The sequence below is a fragment of the Coccinella septempunctata genome, chromosome 2 (assembly GCF_907165205.1).
Source record: "Coccinella septempunctata chromosome 2, icCocSept1.1, whole genome shotgun sequence".
Classification (NCBI taxonomy): Eukaryota; Metazoa; Arthropoda; class Insecta; order Coleoptera; family Coccinellidae; genus Coccinella; species Coccinella septempunctata.
Window position 1 is genome coordinate 14,760,957 of NC_058190.1, and position 18,427 is coordinate 14,779,383.

The window sequence follows — 18,427 nt, forward strand, 5'->3', positions numbered from 1 at the left end:
GCATGACTCCATATATATGTTCATCCCATTGAGTTTTCTTAAAGTTTTCAGGCCTTTAGAATGAAATACTATAGCGATGGTCTTGATGTCTTTCAACTTCCATTGTCCACGTAGAGCTTGTGATGATCATTTTCCAATACGGAATCTGGATGGCAATTGTAATAAGGAACACATAAAAAGCAAATCTTAATTATGAAAAATTTGAGTTATATTCTTTATCAAGCACCCCTTTCCATCGATCATGAACGAATGGTCTATATGGAAAGTAAAATGAGAATTTATTACGATTGTCGTAGAAAAAAGTGACCCATAAAATGATGAAAATAAGTCAGACTCATAGTGCCTTTTCACTCACAAGAAATGTCGGAATAATTTCATTTTTGTCATGTTGTCTTCTTTAATTCCATACTATCTTACAGATATTTACTCGAAAAATGTTCTTTGTTGTTAAAAAAATAAGAGTTTTGAAGATTTGTTTTTCAGCAGTTAGTAGTTTCTTAGTATGTTTTTTTTATCATTTTCAGAAATATTCGAGAAAATACACAAATTATATAACGAATTATGAGCTTCAATTATAATAAAGAAGAAAGCCTGAAAATGGATGTTTGACGCAAATTGTTTTGCAGTAATTTTCGTCCGGTTTGTAAAATTGTAAACCACTTTTCGCACCAAGTGGTATTACAATATTTCACCATTGTTGAATGTGTTTTATCAAAAATTAAACTGATGTAATACACTTATCTGTTGTCATAACAACCGACAAACAATTCAGCGAGTTAACTTCAACAATTTTCACTCAAAATAAAAAACAACAACGTGGATTAATAACAATTTATTTATGTTCAATGATTCCTACAATGTGTAAGTGATACTTACCCGAACTCTGCTTTGCTATCCTTACTTTCCGAGGTGACGAACTGATTGAATTGAATTATAATAAAAATCTCATATAAATTAGTGGTTTCTGACGTAAGAAATTCATTTCCTCTTTTTGAACTGACCACTGAAACTGTGTAGACCCCTCTTAAAGTAAATCATTGAAGGTGTTGCAATTCCTGAGTTCGCTAGCTAGAGAGGTCAGATTTTAAAAAAATGGACATGGCTGAGAATGTAAATTACGCGTTTTACACTACGAGGATATATTAAAAAATTCTTAGCCTACTATAGAACCAAACAAAGTTTCAATGTCAAAATATTTTATTACTTAACGTTTTCTCCTCTTAATTGAATACATTTATTACAGCGAACTTGCAACGTCTCTAGATCATTAAAAAAAAATTACCTCCTCGTTGGAAGGAAATTTACGATCTTTCGAATTTATTTCGGTTGAGGAAACAGATGATAGTCGGATGGAGCCAAATCTGGTGAATAAGGGGGTGTTCTAGTGATTCAAACCCTAAAACACGAATTAACCTCTGGATAGCTATCCGCGTCTTTTCTCTTTAATTTTTTTCCGTAGAGTGGTCAGTAATGTCGAATAGTCATCTCCGGTTATTGTTCTACCCTTATCCAAAAATCAATCATGTTTACTCCATGGCAATCCCAAAAAACTGAAGCAAGATATTTTACAGCAAATTTTTGGACACGAAACTTCTTAGGTCTTGGAGAACCAAAGTGTCGCCATTCCATCGATTGTTGCTATGTTTCTGGATCGTATGAATGTACCCAAGTACATAATAACAATTCGGTTTAAGAAATCTACATTGTTTTCAAATCGAGCACAGATCGAACGCGATGCTTGCACGCTTTTGGTCAACATTCAAACATTTGGGCATCCATTTTGCAGCAATTTTTCTCATGTCGAAATTGACGTGAACTATATAATGAACGCGTTCGTATGAAATATTCAGTGCATCAGATATCCGTTTTAGCTCAATTCGACGGTCTGATAAAATCATGTCATGAACTGCATCGATATTGTCGGGGACTGACACAGAAACTGGCCTTCCCGATCGGTCATCTTCAATGGAAAATTTACCTCTTTTGAAGCTTGCAGTCCAATTTTTCACGGTCGCACCTCTTACCCCTTTTAAATACAGGTACTTGATGATGATTTTTTCGATTTTCACAATTTCGGTGGACATCTTTTTTCTTTTAATTTATTGCGTAACTCTAGTTTACTTTTTTGATCTCAAACTTCACACTGACACTTTTAATGAGTTATTGTTCGTTGCTATGATAACGCAATTTTTTTTTATGCATGGAACTGGTCTAGGCTAACTAGATATCAATACATCCTCGTATGTTTCTCATCACTACACGTGTTTCGCTATCACAATAATAAATTCTTCAAGTGGATGAAGGTGACACTAGTGGAATTGTAGCAATCATTTCATTCAGTTTCTTCGGTTAATAATGGATTTTCACCAAGTATAGGCCAAATAAATTCGTTTATTGTCTATAAAGTGAATACTTCTCAGAATTTTAAAAGTTTCTTTCGGAAGGATGTGTAACAGAGTAGATTATATCAAAATTTGCTCTACTTCCGCTAATTGAAGAGTTTAAAGGTACCGTTTTTTAAAATTATCGTTCGAAAGCCAGACAGATCAGCTTGCTGCAAGTCATGCGAATGTATAATGCTATACTCGTTCGAAACTTCGTTTACTAAGTAACGCAATTCGGAACTAAATAATTATCCGGTTGAAAGTCCCCTGAGTAGAGGATCATTTTGGAAATCTCCATAATTCCTCCAACTTCAGTATTCGTGACTAGTTTAAACTACATAATGCATAGGTGTTTTGGGTATTGATATACCCCTAACCAAACATGATATTCAGATAGCTGGTGTATTTACATATTCCCATAAATATATGTCGCCAAGGAGAAATCAGAGCAATGGCTTATCTTTCAAAGTCACGTAAGAGAGTTTTCGTAATTATGGGTTGGTCTTGATCCTTTCAGTGAAATAGTGGCACAGAACACGATCTTTGATCGAAGTGATAATAGAAAGATTTGGCAATAAAGCATTCACGTATTCATGTAAGGTAATGCTGAAGATTATGTTCAACAGAAATGTGTGATTCATAATAACTTGAATTTCATCTTGATCCTATTTCTGTGAATTACTGGCAGGCCTAAACCAGGGACAGAAGGACCATAGTCCTAGTATCCTGTCATATATACTCGTATACAGGGTTATCCGGGAGTAACTGAACATAGGTGGTAATACTCGACTTGGTAAATATGGATTAGCTATGAAAAATTTTCCTCAGAAATCTACGAGGTGATTTCAGTGTGGTATCTTCTCGAAGTCCAACGAAATGTTTCACTGAAGTAACATCTTGGGAAGAGCCTGGATCGAAAATTTTTCGAATAAAAGTTTCTTATTTCTCAGAGGGTCATTGAATTTCAAGGTCATTTAAAGGTTCAGTTGATTTTTTGAATAAGAAATATACATTTTTCTCCGCAGAATCTTCTTAAAAAACTAGGAACATTATGGCTCCTTATGTTTATGCTCAGAACCGTTATGGTGAAAATCTTCTACACAAATTGTTCTTAGGTTATCGTCCATTTAGTAAAAAATATCGGGAGTTTTTCCGAACAAAATATTAAAGAGTAAATCTGTCGTGTCCCTATGAAGCGAGCGCCAGCGTTGAGATAACCATGGTAACGACATGCAGAATTACGTCTCTAATTGCATATTAATTCATAAAATCAAATTGGATTCGTTTCTTAAATATAAATATATAGAAAAAATATTGTTCCTAACCATACAGAAAAGTGTCTTTCTCGCACTCAACTGTTTGCCCGAGCTCTGCTTCGCATCATTTGGGCAACCGCAGTACGGAAAAGTAGCACATTTCGCAAAGTTGAGAAAATATCTTTAGGTATTTGTCACACCATGAACACCCACACCTTCAACTATGCTCAGTAGTTTGTGTAGAAGAAATGAAATGAAAGAATATTGGGATTCTTGGACTAATTTTCTTCATTGTTCTTCAATACAACGCCGACGTTTCGAAACGACGATATTGTTCAGAATACTAGGTAATTGTGTGTACGAATGATCTCGAATGAAAATTTTAATGTGTTTAAATTTTTAGCCTTGAAAAAGAAACAAGTCGTTCCGAAACGTCGGCGTTGTATTGAAGAACAATAAAGAAAATTAGTCCAAGAATCCCAATATTCTTTCATTTCATTTCTTCTACACAAACTACTGAGCATAGTTGAAGGAGTGTGTGTTCATGGTGTGACAAATACCAAAAGATATTTTCTCAACTTTGCGAAATGTGCCACTTTTCCGCACTGCGGTTGCCCAAATGATGCGAAGCAGAGCTCGGGCAAACAGTTGAGTGCGAGAAAGACACTTTTCCGTATGGTTAGGAACAATATTTTTTCTATATATTTATATTTAGGAAACGAATCCAATTTGATTTTATGAATTAATATGCAATTAGAGACGTAATTCTGCATGTCGTTACCATGGTTATCTCAACGCTGGCGCTCGCTTCATAGGGACACGACAGATGTTGATTAAAGGTTAGCGCACATACAACGGCATCGGACGGACGGCATGGAAGGAACGGCACGGCAGCGGCGGAATTTTTATGAAGGTATCGCACATATAACATCGGAATCGCCGGACTCCGGAGGAATAGATTAGTTGCGCTGAGGAACCAGCGTTCGTTCTGGAGGAAGAAGAGTTTCAAAAGCGAAGGAATCGTAGACGAATGTGGATACATGACATATGTAAAAAAGGAAGGATTTTGGAGAATATGTTCATTTATTTCCGGACTTGATGAAGGACGAAAAAAAAATGGTTGCTATAATTTCTGTCACTTAAATTGTACAGGGTGGGCAAATTTCGATGTTTTCGCACTACAGCTTTTAAACCAGAGGAGATAGACAAAATCGGATACCCCATTCTCGTTCTCTTTTTCTGAGAAACTTACAATAGTTACTAGTGATTTTTAGCCACTTTCTTTTGTTTTTGAGTTATAAGCAAAAATTGGAAAAATGGCGATATCGAAATAAATTTATATCTCCGCTAATACTGATGATAGAGCTCTGAAATCGAAACATTATACAGGCACTTTTTTACGTAGAATCCAGTGGCGTGCTCGCCTTTTTAGCAGGATTTTTAATTACGAAGCTATGATCCAAAGTTTTGTTTTTTTAAATGGGAACACTAGTTTTCTGTGCAATTTTTTGAAAGCTTAATTTTTACTGATTTCAAAAATATATAACATCTTATGGTTTGTATCAATATAAATAATAGAAAATGGTCAAAAACCTTTTTTCTCAATATTTCTATGGTTTTAAATTTAGACGAGCACAGAAAAATAGAGTTTCCTATAACAAAAGCCGTCTCCTTCCAGCAATGTCATTCTTTCTATGCAGTTTACCAATTTTCACAAAATTTGAATCAGATATATTTAATAAATTTTCATAATAATGAAAAGACTTAAAGAAGGAGACAGTGGTAATCATACGATGCTATATGTTTCTGTGCTCATCAAAAGTTGAAACTATAGAAATATTGAGAAAAAAGGTTTTTGACCATTTTTTATCATTTATATTGATACAAACCATATGATGTTATATATTTTTGAAATCAGTAAAAATTAAGCTTTCCAAAAATTGCACAGAAAACTAGGGTTCCCATTTAAAGAACCATACTTTGGATCATAGCTTCGTAATTAAAATTCCTGCTAAAAAGGCGAGACGGCCACTGGATTCTACGTAAAAAAGTGCCTGTATAATGTTTCGATTTCAGAGCTCTATCATCAGTATAAGCGGAGATATAAATTTATTTCGATATCGCCATTTTTCCAATTTTTGCTTATAAGTCGAAAACAAAAGAAAGTGGCCAAAAATCACTACTACTATTGTAAGTTTCTCGGAAAAAGAGAACGAGAATGGGGTATCAGATTTTGTCTATTTCCTCTGGTTTACTTTTAAACGGGTAATTTCGATGTTTTAGCAGCTTTCTGTAGTGCTAAAACATCGAAATTTGCCCACCCTGTACAATTCATTATAATTTTGTACGCGCAGTATTAAGTTCTCCTGAAAACTCATGCTTTTGCCGTGAATTCGTATTTCGTATGACTACCCGTACAAGCCGCTGCATGTAGAGACTTGTAAAATGACGCAGATGCCGCGGCAATCTCCGATTGGTATCGCACATATGTCGGGATCGGCCGGCACAGCAAGCATCGGTCGGAATTTAATTCTCGTTCCTCAATTCCGTCGGATGCGATGCGATGCGATGCCTGCCGTCCGCCCATATGTGCGTTGCTCCATTCAGTTCCATTGAAAGTAATTTATTCCGATCCATGCCGTCCGTCCGATGCCGTTGTATGTGCGCTTGCCTTTACTCTTAAATATTTTGTTCGGAAAAACTCCCGATATTTTTTCATATGCGTGCTAGAGAAAAATAGGGTTTTTTCCCCACCGTTTGGGAAAGTGACTCTTTACGCGATACAGACTTTGCAGGTACACACTTGGAATCGATATTGAGGACAGAGGACTCTTTGCTACTTGAAATGCATGCGAGAAATTTCACACTTAGGCCCAGTTTCACAATGTATGGTTAACCCAAAGTTATGTAGTGACCAGTGGTTAAATCAAAAATTCTGTTTCACAAAGTGTGGTTTATCGTTTGACCTAAAGTAAACTTGTGGTTGACTTAACACCGAAAATTTCATGAGTTAACTATGAGTTGCCTGGACATAGAAGTTTCGTGGCGTATGCTTTTCTGCATAGATAACATATTTTGAGTTCTGTCAAAGACAAGTCAGCATTTCTTCGGGAATACTGGTTAGAAAGCGTTTTACATTTATTGGGTGCTTATAAGTTATTATTTACGATTATCGTGGACGATTATGATGAATACTCATAGTAGTGATGAGGAAACAGTGAGGCCCAGAAGATTTGGAGCTAGGAGGAATTATTTTGTGTAATATGTCGACCTGGATTTCTTCTGTAGATTCAGAAACACAGTGGAAAGGAAGGCAGTTGGAAGCGAAGAATCTCAGCTCCTTCAATGAGAATATTAAAAGTATAGATGCAATGATGATGATTAAGTCCACAGTTTTTTTACATAACATATCTTGTAATGAAAATGAAGGACAGCCTCCTTCATAAGGAGAAGAAGAAGCAATGAATTCATATCAAAATGTTGCTGTGTCCCCTATAGGGGATCAGGAATTATTGTCAAATAATAGAACTAGAAGAACTAGACTGAATCTTATGAATAGTTTTTATACAAATATGTTGAATTAGAGTGGTGAAATTTGAATTTTTTAAATAGATCAAAGCATCTCAATTCAAATTCAAATAATTAATAAAAATAGGCTTTTGAAGAATTGTTGAGGAAAACACCTAGATAGATATAAATTATTTAAGGAACTTTAAGTTATAAATGCAAAACTCAATTTTGTTTGAATTTTTCAATAAAGTAATAATTTCTATTGGTCCAGCACAGTCACACTGTTTTTTCTTAGTTCGCACAAGAAAAAACGAACGCTTCAGCTTCACTTAAATCAAAATCCAAACGAAAAATAACCTTTAGGCAATTATGAAACTCATTTCAGCACAGAACATCAAACACTCGTACGGTGCTCATACGTTTTATTCGTTTTCTGTCATACTCATAACAATTTCTATATTCTTAAGTTCTTGTTTCACAGAAATACGAAATGTCAGTAATAAATAACCCAAAAGTAGATCTATCGTACACGAAAAACACTACCAACCTTCAGAAAAAAATTTTAACCGATGGTCAAAAAACCATCACTCGTTTTTTTGTTGTGAAACGAGCATCTTTTTAAACCTTGGGTTAACTCAAAGGTAGTGGTTAATAAACCACCACTGGTTACCAATGATTAAGAAACTGGGCCTTAGTCTCATTCTATGCAAACATAAGTGATCTAAAACTTAAAGGTAGGTTCATAGTCGATTATTTGTTCAACTTCAACTTCAACTTCAACACTTCTTTATTTCATATTAATCACTTTTTACAATAGCAAAAGCTTTTGATACCATTGACCCTAGTTTCCTCGAAAGTAAACTTTATAATCTTGGATTTCGGGGTACTTTCTTGGGATGGATTGTAAATTTCGTGACCCATCGTAAATTAACTGTGAAGGTGGGAGATCAATGCTCTTCTGAATTTGCTGTTGAACTCGGTGTTCCACAAGGTTCGGTACTAGGACCATTACTATTTATATTATTTATAAATGATTTATCGGAAAATATAGAGATGGCCAAAATTGTAATGTTTGTAGATGATACCTCATTTGTTGTGAGAGCAAAGAGTTTAGGCGAGCTCATGGATCTGTGTGAATTGTTATTGAAAAACTTCACATCATGGTGTCAGGCAAATGGACTTATACTAAATGTGGGTAAAACTGAAGTGATAAAATTCGAACTGAAAGAGTCCTCTCCGTTAAGTCTGAGTTCTGGAAAGGAGGTTCTCCGTTCCAAATATTCCACAATGTTCTTAGGTGTAATAGTCGATAGCAATTTGAGATGGTGCGAACATGTTGCCTATGTTAGTAAAAAACTCTCCTCTTCCGTTTACGCTATACGCAGACTAAGGAGCTCGCTTCCACTCGAAGCATTATTGAATGTCTATTATGGTCTAGTTTATTCTCAGCTGTCATATAACATTGAGGTCTGGGGCAACTCAATTGACTCCATTAGATTGCTCTTTGCACAGAAACGTATCTTACGTTTGATTTTTGGACTTAGCTCACGAACATCTTGTAAACCATTCTCTCGTAAACATAAAATTCTGACTGTTCCATGTATCTTTATTTATAAATGTCTTCTCTACAATAGGGATAATGAAAACCTCTATGTTAAACTCTCCAGCTTTCATCATTATAACACAAGGTATGTAAGCTTCTTGTCCATACCCAAGCATAACACCAGCAGATTTGATTCATCTCCAACTTATATATGTATCAGGATATTCAATAAACTACCAGAAGGAATAAAAATTCTCGACAAAAAGTGTTTTCGTGCAGCAGTAAAGGCATTGTTGTACTAGTTAGGCAATGTTACTATAGTGTAGATGAATTTCTTTGTGATACTTTTTGAGATTTAAGGATTTTTTCTTGTTTTCTTTTTCTGCTAGATGAATATGTTCGTTCTATGCAATGTCCTGACTTGTCCTATACATTGTTGAATGTCTTACAGGATAAATAAAGATTCATTATTATTATTATTATTAATATACAATGAAATGACGTCACATCAAAAACCTCATTTAGCTTCTTACTGAAAACTACATTGTTAAGACATTCGTATCTCACTAAAATTACCTAACATAAATTCTTCGATAGTGTAGGGTTCCAGATTTATCAGAAATTGCTTCAATCTCATCTTGAATTGTTTTTCTGATCTCACATTTCTTAATTGGTTATCAAGTCTGTTGTAGAACTTAATACCCTTATAATATGGACTTTTTTCAGAGAATGTCAAGCGATGTGTTGGGAATACAATATCGTCTTTACGTCTATAGCCATGGTCTGAATTAGGAAATAAGTGTTTGTTCCTGAATACAAAAACTATGATCTCGAATATATATAACCCGTATATAGTGAGAAGTTTTTTGGTTCTGAAGACTGATCTACATGATTGCAAATATGGCATTCTAAATATAATTCTAATTACACGTTTTTGTGTTACAAGGATATCTTTGTCTCCAGAACTAGCACCCCAGACTATTCTACCGTATTTTACTCTTTCTTGAAAATTAGAAAAATAGTTTTCCTAGATCTACACCGAGAACACCTATTCAAAGGGCTCATTTTTGGCCACTAAATGTTTGAGCTCACCTCCTCCAATGATCCGGAAGAAAAACCCATAGGATAGTTTGATTGGGTCCAATTGAGCCATTCAAACAATAAGAAAATCCCTATTCAATCCTAACACACACAGTCCTCGAGTAAGGAAAAGGTGGCTCAAAAAAGTAGGAGCTTGGTCTCATTCGACGCAGAATTCAATTGTAAGCAACTTTTATTCGAGTAACTTTCGTTATATAACGTCTATAAAGCTGAAAATAAAGCTTGATGTTGAAATAAGCTTTTTACAATATATCTCTGAAAGTTGACCTGTAGGTATATACAGATTGGCGAATGCGCCGGAATAAAATCAAGGATAATAATTTAGCAATAATTATTATTGTTTATTCGATTGACTCATATATTTAATGAATCTTATGTCGAACAAAACTGGGACGGGACGAAATTTGAATCACCTAATTGAATATGATTCAAAAATTAAACATTTACTAAAGGAAAACAATTGTCGGGACATTTATGGCGAACCTGAACCTTGCCAGTAAATATTTGTCTAATTTCACTTCTCTATTATAATTTCAGATGTTCCTCTTGTGAGTTTGGAACTTGGAAGCACTCTTAATGGCAGCACCATCAAGGAGGGAGTAGATGTTTACTTCGAGTGTAATATAAAGTCGAATCCTTGGGTCTACAAAGTTAGTTGGAGACATAACGTGAGTATCTTGGTCCCTTCCTATTCCAGGGTTGTGTATACTCATTCGTGTAATGTGTTGTTACGCCTCTCTAGCATCCAAACCGTTATAACTGTATGAGGACATGGGCCGCAAATTAATTGAAATATGAAATATCTCCGGGAATGATTTTCATTGATGAAAATTTTATTCGATATGAACTATGATGAAATTTGGATGAACCAGACATTTTTACCTAGACACTGCAGTGCTATACATAGTTTCAGTGTAATTGTTTTCGTCGTTGCTATTCTCGAATAATGTCAATATTGTACAGGGTGTCCGAGTTAAAGTGTCCCTATACCTTATTGTGGAAACTGAAGAAGCTAGAAGAAAAAATTGAATACAAAACTTGTCTGCAATCGACTGAACTTTTATTTTTTATAGCCCACCTTAATACAGGGCGCTCAGTTTTTTCCCTGTTGGTATCAACTTTTTATTTTGAATGGAACACCCTGTATATTATTGCATTCTTGAATTCCATGTAAAATTTTAAGGTAACTTTGGTTTAACAACCATGGTCCTATATAGCACTGATTCCGATATATTCGACTTTTTCCTAAAATTTTGACAGCTGTAGGTGCTCACAAAAAAGCTGATACTAGTTTTCTATTGCATGCATCAGAACCAAATTTTTCCCAGCTCTTGTCAACATAATGGACCATGCGTTACATCTCTATTTTTAGCAATCTGATATACAGGGTCTTGAAGTTAAAAATTCAAATCAAAGTTCAATTAATTAGTGTTGCTGCTTTATAGTTGGCTATGATTTTTTCGATAAATTTAATTAACTAGATTGGCTTATGAAAGACAAAAACTCTTTTACCCATAATCAGTTCTCGCTCCCAATAAAATTAATTTATTTCAGTTTTAAATAAAGGAGACTCAACTAACACATACATTTTTCTCAAAATAATCAAGTAGTTGTCTGACAACACAAAAAAACTCAAAAATACACAGTTCGATAAGTGCTAGTTTCATTAGTTACCATATTCTATCAGCTTAATTAATTAATTATCGTTGGATCTTACAGGAAAATGCACTTTTTCGTCCATATTTCTGAAACTATTCACATTACAGACATCAATCAAAACTAAGTTGAACTCCTATTTGAATTTTTAACTTCATTTTTTGAAGATCCTATATATCAGATTGCTAAAAATAGAGATCCAATAAGTTGACAAGAGCTGGTTCTGATGTATGCAGTAGAAAACTAGTATCAGCTATTTTAGTGAGCACCTGCAGCTGTCAAAATTTAAGGAAAAAGTAGAATATTTCAGAATCGGTGCTATATAGGACCATTGTTGTTAAAACAAAGTTACCTTGAAATTTTACATGGAATTCAAGAATGCAATAATATATAGGGTTTTCCATTTAAAATAAGAAAGTTGATAACAAAAGGGGAAAAACTTGACCACCCTATATTAAGGTGGGCTATAAAGAATAAAAGTTCAATCGATTACAGACAAGTTTTGTATTCAACTTTTGCTTCTAGCTCCTTTAGTTTCCACAATAAGGTATAGTGACACTTTAACTCGGACACCCTTTACCATGAAAGTATTTAAAAAACTGGTCAGGACAGCATTTAAGAAAAAAATGTTGTAGGTATATACGAGTTTCAGGATTTTTTCTGTCTATCCGATGGCGACTTCAACTCTGACCCTGACCTTCAAGGTCATTTCAAAGTGGAACGTGATATTGCAAATAAGACCCGTAGTTTCGACACCCGAAATATGAACATAGAAAAATAATCAGATATGACCTTGAGGCTCCGCAAAAAGAAGAAAAGCTCTAACAATGGAACGCCAGAAAAATTAGGTAGCTTCTTAGAGGACAATGTTTTATTTCAAGAAATCCATCCGACCTTCCAGGTCAAATATCTTCTGTTGAAGTCAGATATCATTATTATTGACCTTGAAAGTGAAGATGATCTCCTCATAAACCTTACGAGTTCCAAACACCGAACCGTGTTATAAAACGACATAATAGAAAAATTCGATATGAACATGGTGACGATTTTTTTGAAAAACCTGCGAAGCAGAAATACTCGAGAAAAAATTACCTTTTCTCCATCTTCTTCATGCAAATCCCAATAACTGATGAACCATTGAGTTTTTACACAAAATGTGGCATACTGTTGAAATTGTAGATCATCTGTAAGTGTAAGTTGCTCTAAAAATATATTTGGAAGAAAGTTTATTACCAAAAATCCCAACTTGCAAATTTTCATCACAAAATTATGATTAGTTTTCGTCTAATATTCCCTCGTGATGAATCATCCTGTATAGTTGCATTTATATCTGCGTGTGTGCGTACAATTGGAAATATACTCGTAAATGGTAAAATGTGTTCGTATATATGTTACGGCTAAAGATAGGTGAGCATAAACTTAAGATTAGCCGGCTAAACTTAAGTTTATATTCGAGGACCGTCTAAAGTTCGATAAAGTATTCATCTGCGTCAGGGAATTTCATCTTTAGCCGGCTAATGTGCACATTATCCAAAATGGAACGGCTAAAAATGTATTTGATGGACACGTGAAGGGGCGATGTCTTTTGAATAGTCGGATGGGAGAAGACTAATGCACGCGGCCAAGATTTTGTTATAATTTTTAGGATTGAAATATGCAAAATAGCATCGAATGCCAATGTATTTTCAATTTAACATTCAATGAGTTATTTTCATCCGTTTAGGAGATTAATACTCTTCAAATGGAGCCTAAGTTTTTCAAAATTAATTCACATAAATAAGTTAGATATACAGTTTTCCACAGGACATTAGGAACGTGGATAGTCAATTGTCCTGTGAAAAACCAGAATATGACCTCACAGGGAAACGAAATATTAGACATTAGATATACAGTAGGTATTTTTTCTGTGAACAAAAGTATATTTTGCCTACCATACAAGAATTGGGTTTATGGAAAAATTTTCTACTAATTAGAAACGATACTTTCTATACCTAATGTTGCAATTTCTTTCCAACCTCGATTCTTTTGCAAAAAAGAACAACAAAAAAACTATGAACATGAAAATCGTTGAAAACACTTTTTCTAGCTAATTTTGTTAAATATTAATTCCTTCCCAACTCATTGAATATACGCCACCCTTGATGAATCATCCTGGAGGATTCAAGTTCAGTCATCGTAAAGCTTATCAACGAAATAGTCGGGTTAGTTACAAACAAGATTGGGTACTGCTACTTATATTTGTCCAGAAGATAGAAGATAGTGCGAGGCACTATCCTTGTCTTCGTTCTCTTCTTTTGCTCATTCAATTCACTTGCAAATTATGAATTAGAACAAGATGAAAGATCCATTAACTCTACAGTTTCCCCTCACACTCAAAATAGCATGTTCGTCTCGAATTTTGTCATCAGGCGTTTAGATTTTTAGATTCGCTAATAAGAATAGGTACGTTGAGGCACAGTAGAAACAAATATATGTTCATTCCCAATTTATCAACTGCTTCAGAATACTTTTCTGCTATTGAAAATATGTGAAATTCATACAAAAAATGAATTGCATTAATAGTTTGATTATATTACAGTTTCTTTACACTTTTTTAATTACCGAAAATTCGCGCTCCTCCAGCCTTGCCAATACTTCCCTTTTTTTCTATTACTTTCTACATCTTTAGCCGATGGACTGTGGTTGCACTTAAGTTTAGCCGGCTAAAGATAGAAGAAACTAACATTAGCAACCACCCGAAGCTAAACCTAAGTTTAGCCAGCTAATCTTGAGTTTATGTTCACACCTATCTTTAGCCCTAACATATACACATAATAATGTTATTAGTAATATATATTGAGGGTGTTTCGACTTATTTTTAAGGGAAAACTCCAGTGAGAGTCAAATTGTATTTAAGCTCTATATATTATCGTTGACTTCTTCAGGAGCAAAATACCATGACAATAAATATGGTAGCTTCAAAAAGACACGACTCTGTAGAGTGATTGCCCACATAATAATATATAGGTACCTATGTAAGCACGGAACATGCTCCCAAAGTAGCTTTTTTCGCTTTTGACGATATTTTGATGATTGTTTCGGCAATGTAGCCCATCGAAAGACCATTTCGCTGGAAATTTTGAAAGCTATGAGCTTTCATAGATTGAAACATTTCCGGTGCTGAAGAAAACGAGAAATAATTAATTTATTATAAATTTATAGTAAATGAAAAATCTTAACTTTTTCAATTTTTTGAGTTGTTAGTGTGAAACAGTCCAAAAACGTGGTTTTCTTCTCAAAAATCTTAGGTTTGATTCGTGAATAACGATTTATTCTAAAAAAAATTCATATATTATATATCATTTTTGCCTAACTCAATAGATCATCCTATTTCCTGAGATCATTTTGACTTAAGGTGATCAAGAAATATTAATTACAAGCTGACCCGGCAAACCTAGTTTTGCCATTTAAATTATTTCTAGGGTAGATAATGATAACGAACTCATCATTTTAAATTTTCGATTTACTCGATATAACTTAACTTTTTGTCCGAATGTCGAAAACCTATAAGTACTCTATGATTGCTCGATTGGTCGTAAGAAAAAGGAATGCCTTTTTTCTGTTCTTTACAATTTTTTTTGGGAATATTTTGTTATATAAACCATGCCCTAACAATAATAAACACAACAAGAAAAGAACTGTCCAATTTGGTGCGATCGTTTGAACAATGAAGCATTTTGAAGTAAACCATAGATCCTGTTTTATTAATATAGATTCTTTAATAAATAAAAAGATACTATTCCACTGTAATAATTTTTTCACAGAAGTTTTCTGGTCTCCGAGGTATGAAACGTAAGGCACTCCACAAAATGGTATCTGAGAGCAAAATGGTTTAGCTTGCTCTCAACACTTAAAAAAAAAAATTACTGAAACGATGTGCCCCTCATATAAGATGAAATGAATATTTTTTCAATCGAGCTGACTTATTCAGAGTAATAACGAACGAACATTTACATTCCATTTACGTACTCAAAATTTTTCTATCCTGAATTCACGTTGTATTTTTCAACAGTTGAAAATTTTATGATATTCAAATCAAAATCAAAAGTAAAGTAGGATAATGCAATAGAATTTATGAGAGAATTAATCGATATCTTGTGGAGTGCTCGGCTGGAAATCTTCAACAGTGCACCCGCCAGCTTGTGTAATTGCAAGAAAGCTGATTATGCAAGATCCATTGATTCCTTGAGTGCGACGCCTAGGGTGAAAATATATCTGCTGACACCAATTTTCACCCGATAGGAAAGCGTTCATGTTTGAATGGCACTCGAGGTCTATTCAGTTACGAAATAGAAATGAAACTCTTCCTTATTGGTGGCATTAACTGGAAACGGGGACCTCAGAAATTTTAATTATAGCTTAATCTGTAGAGGCGTCTCGCATTATTTGCAGAGTTCTCCATCGTGATCCTGAGAAAAAGTGATAAAAATATTTTTCAATCCGTTGTACAGCCTTATCAACTTAGTGAAAAATTGGAAAAGGATATCCAATACAAGAAATCAGGGAACATGGCAACGCCTACCAAAATGACAAAATCCTTCACGTCATCAGCTAATTGAAAGTTGTCAGTATAAAAAAGAATTCAGTACCTCTTAAGACCAGTTTCTTAATCATCAAAGTCCCTTTAATTTAATGAACACGGATGTGAAATTTTGGTTAAAATTAGGTGTTTGCAAGACATCGAATTAAATATATCACCAGCTTAAGGTCAAATAGAACGTAGGGTTACGAAAATCCCCGGCATATTGGTCGCAGCCAAGCTGAAAAACGCCATTTTTAAAAAACGTAGAGTTTATACTCGCTCCGTACACATAATGACTAAGCGACTTTCTGAAAATTAAATAAGGTTGGACATATTCTTCTCCATCCCAACCCAAAAACAAGGTGTTACGGTGTCCCTATTTGCCAACCATCCTTTATAAAAAAATTGATGATCAGATAAGGGAATTTCATCCAGGCTGAATATTGAAACCTCAATTTTCATCAGAGAACTCACAGTGGTTGGTTTAAAATTAATAGAATGGGAATTTTCATTTTCCATTCCTCACAATACATAGGAGTTCTGTCAATTTTCGAAATTGTGAAAAATTCTGAGCCGCAAGCTCTACTTTTCATCTTGGACAGCCTGTAGGTCTAAAACTGGAGATATAAGACTCTTTTGTACCCACGAACGAACACTTTGGCTGGGTAGGTCGTAATCTAAAATATATCAAAAATTTAGAAATTTCAACCGAAAATAATTTTCCATTCAAATGGTGCTTGCTCCTTCAGTTGATTCGATCAAAATCAAATATAAACTGAGTCAACTATTTGCACTATCCACCAACGCAACTACGCGATCACGAAAACAGGTGGCGTACCTAATTAATGAAATGTACTCTTTTCGAGTCGAAGATGGAATGGAGGTTTTACATACAAGTCTCTGATAAAGACATCAAAATTGATCTTTTGCAGATTTTTGTGATGACCTCTTCGGTTTTCGATGGCACTTTTTTCAACGAGCAGATCCAATTTGACTATACGGCTTTGCTTTTACTTCCTTTGAACTTCCATTGATGTGTCTTCACGTTTTATTTCAATCTTTGTGAACGGTTGAGACTCAATATCTTGACCGTTCCAGAATAGACTAATTGACTCCTATACCTCATGGACTTGAGCCGCTCCTACAAAAGTTTTCTGTTGTTTACTTAAAAATTGTTTTCTTTCTCTGTACTCTTTACCTTGAGTTCTTATTTCTTCGTACTTTCCTTATGCATTGTAACCATTGTTTCACACGAAATTTTTTCCTAACAGAAATAACATTTTTAATTCAATTATTTCATTAAAGTAGGTAATTTTATCGTTTTATGTAAGTATGGTCGAATACTTGATCCACCGATTCTTTAATGTAAGTTTTTCTTTGTGAATCTGTTTATTCCTGTTAGCAATTCTTCGGATGAATTTAGAATCCCGTGTAGTGACTAGAGATTGACTATTTTAGATCCCCATTATTCGTAAAAACTAATTAATCAAATAACGTGGAATTCAATGACATAAACAAACTTCTCAGGCCAAGGATTTCAAAATGAGATTGATAATCTTTCAAAGTGAGATACGCTAACGTTCTGATGAAGAGACATCATAATTATAATTTAGAGGAGAAAAATCGCAAATGAGCCATGCTTAATGAAAGAGAAAGTTCTTGGAATTATATTGATGTAAATAAATACCTGAAAAATGAGTGAAACTCAAACCAATTATGCGAAAGTTTGAATAAAAGATGAAACGCAATCTTTGCGCTTTCGTTGTCTCTCGTTCTACTGTTCGCCATCCTGGCATTCATTTTAACGCGCCTCTAGGCTATCAGAGTTTCCGAAATGAATTCAATAAATAAGGGACCTTGTTTGTTTACGGACAACATGCTGTATCACAATACACAGGTGAGGAAAATCGTCAATGAAGCGGAATTATTTGCGAGAGAATTTCGAATCCGATGCGAGATATTTTTTTCTTTGAGAGCTTTTCCGCCACATATACGGGTTTGCGCGTTTTGTTTTCTGTCCAGCAATCTATGTTTGAGTAAAAGAATGTTTTTTGCAGGGCAAGCAACTTTACAACAATGCACAGGCAAATACGATTGTTACCAATCAAAGTCTGGTACTGCAGTCCCTCACAAGATCCAAATCAGGATATTACACTTGCGTCGGTCATAATCAAGAAGGCGATGGCGAAAGTAATCCTGTGTTCTTAGACGTCAAATGTAAGTATTCAAGATATAAAATTGCTTGGGTTATTTTACTATAAGAAAGGAAGCTGAATAACCGATTAAATAAACTACCTACCGAAATATGCATATGTAACATATTACTAGTGCCCTGTAACTTGCAATACTTTAAAATTGTATTCAACAATGAATGCATAATATGAAATGATTGTTGTATATGCCTTCCTATAGGCAG

The 18,427-nt window shown here is 34.5% G+C and overlaps 1 protein-coding gene across 3 annotated transcripts in view; it reads left to right on the forward strand.

Moving 5' to 3' along the window:
* Positions 1–18,427, forward strand: part of LOC123306664 (nephrin-like) — a 721,736-nt gene that overhangs the window by 575,388 nt on the left and 127,921 nt on the right. For all 3 annotated transcript variants that reach the window (XM_044888766.1, XM_044888768.1, XM_044888767.1), the window contains 2 exons: positions 10,332–10,462; positions 18,069–18,228. In XM_044888766.1, the coding sequence (XP_044744701.1) occupies positions 10,332–10,462; positions 18,069–18,228 (291 nt within the window). The remainder of the gene's footprint in view (positions 1–10,331; positions 10,463–18,068; positions 18,229–18,427) is intronic.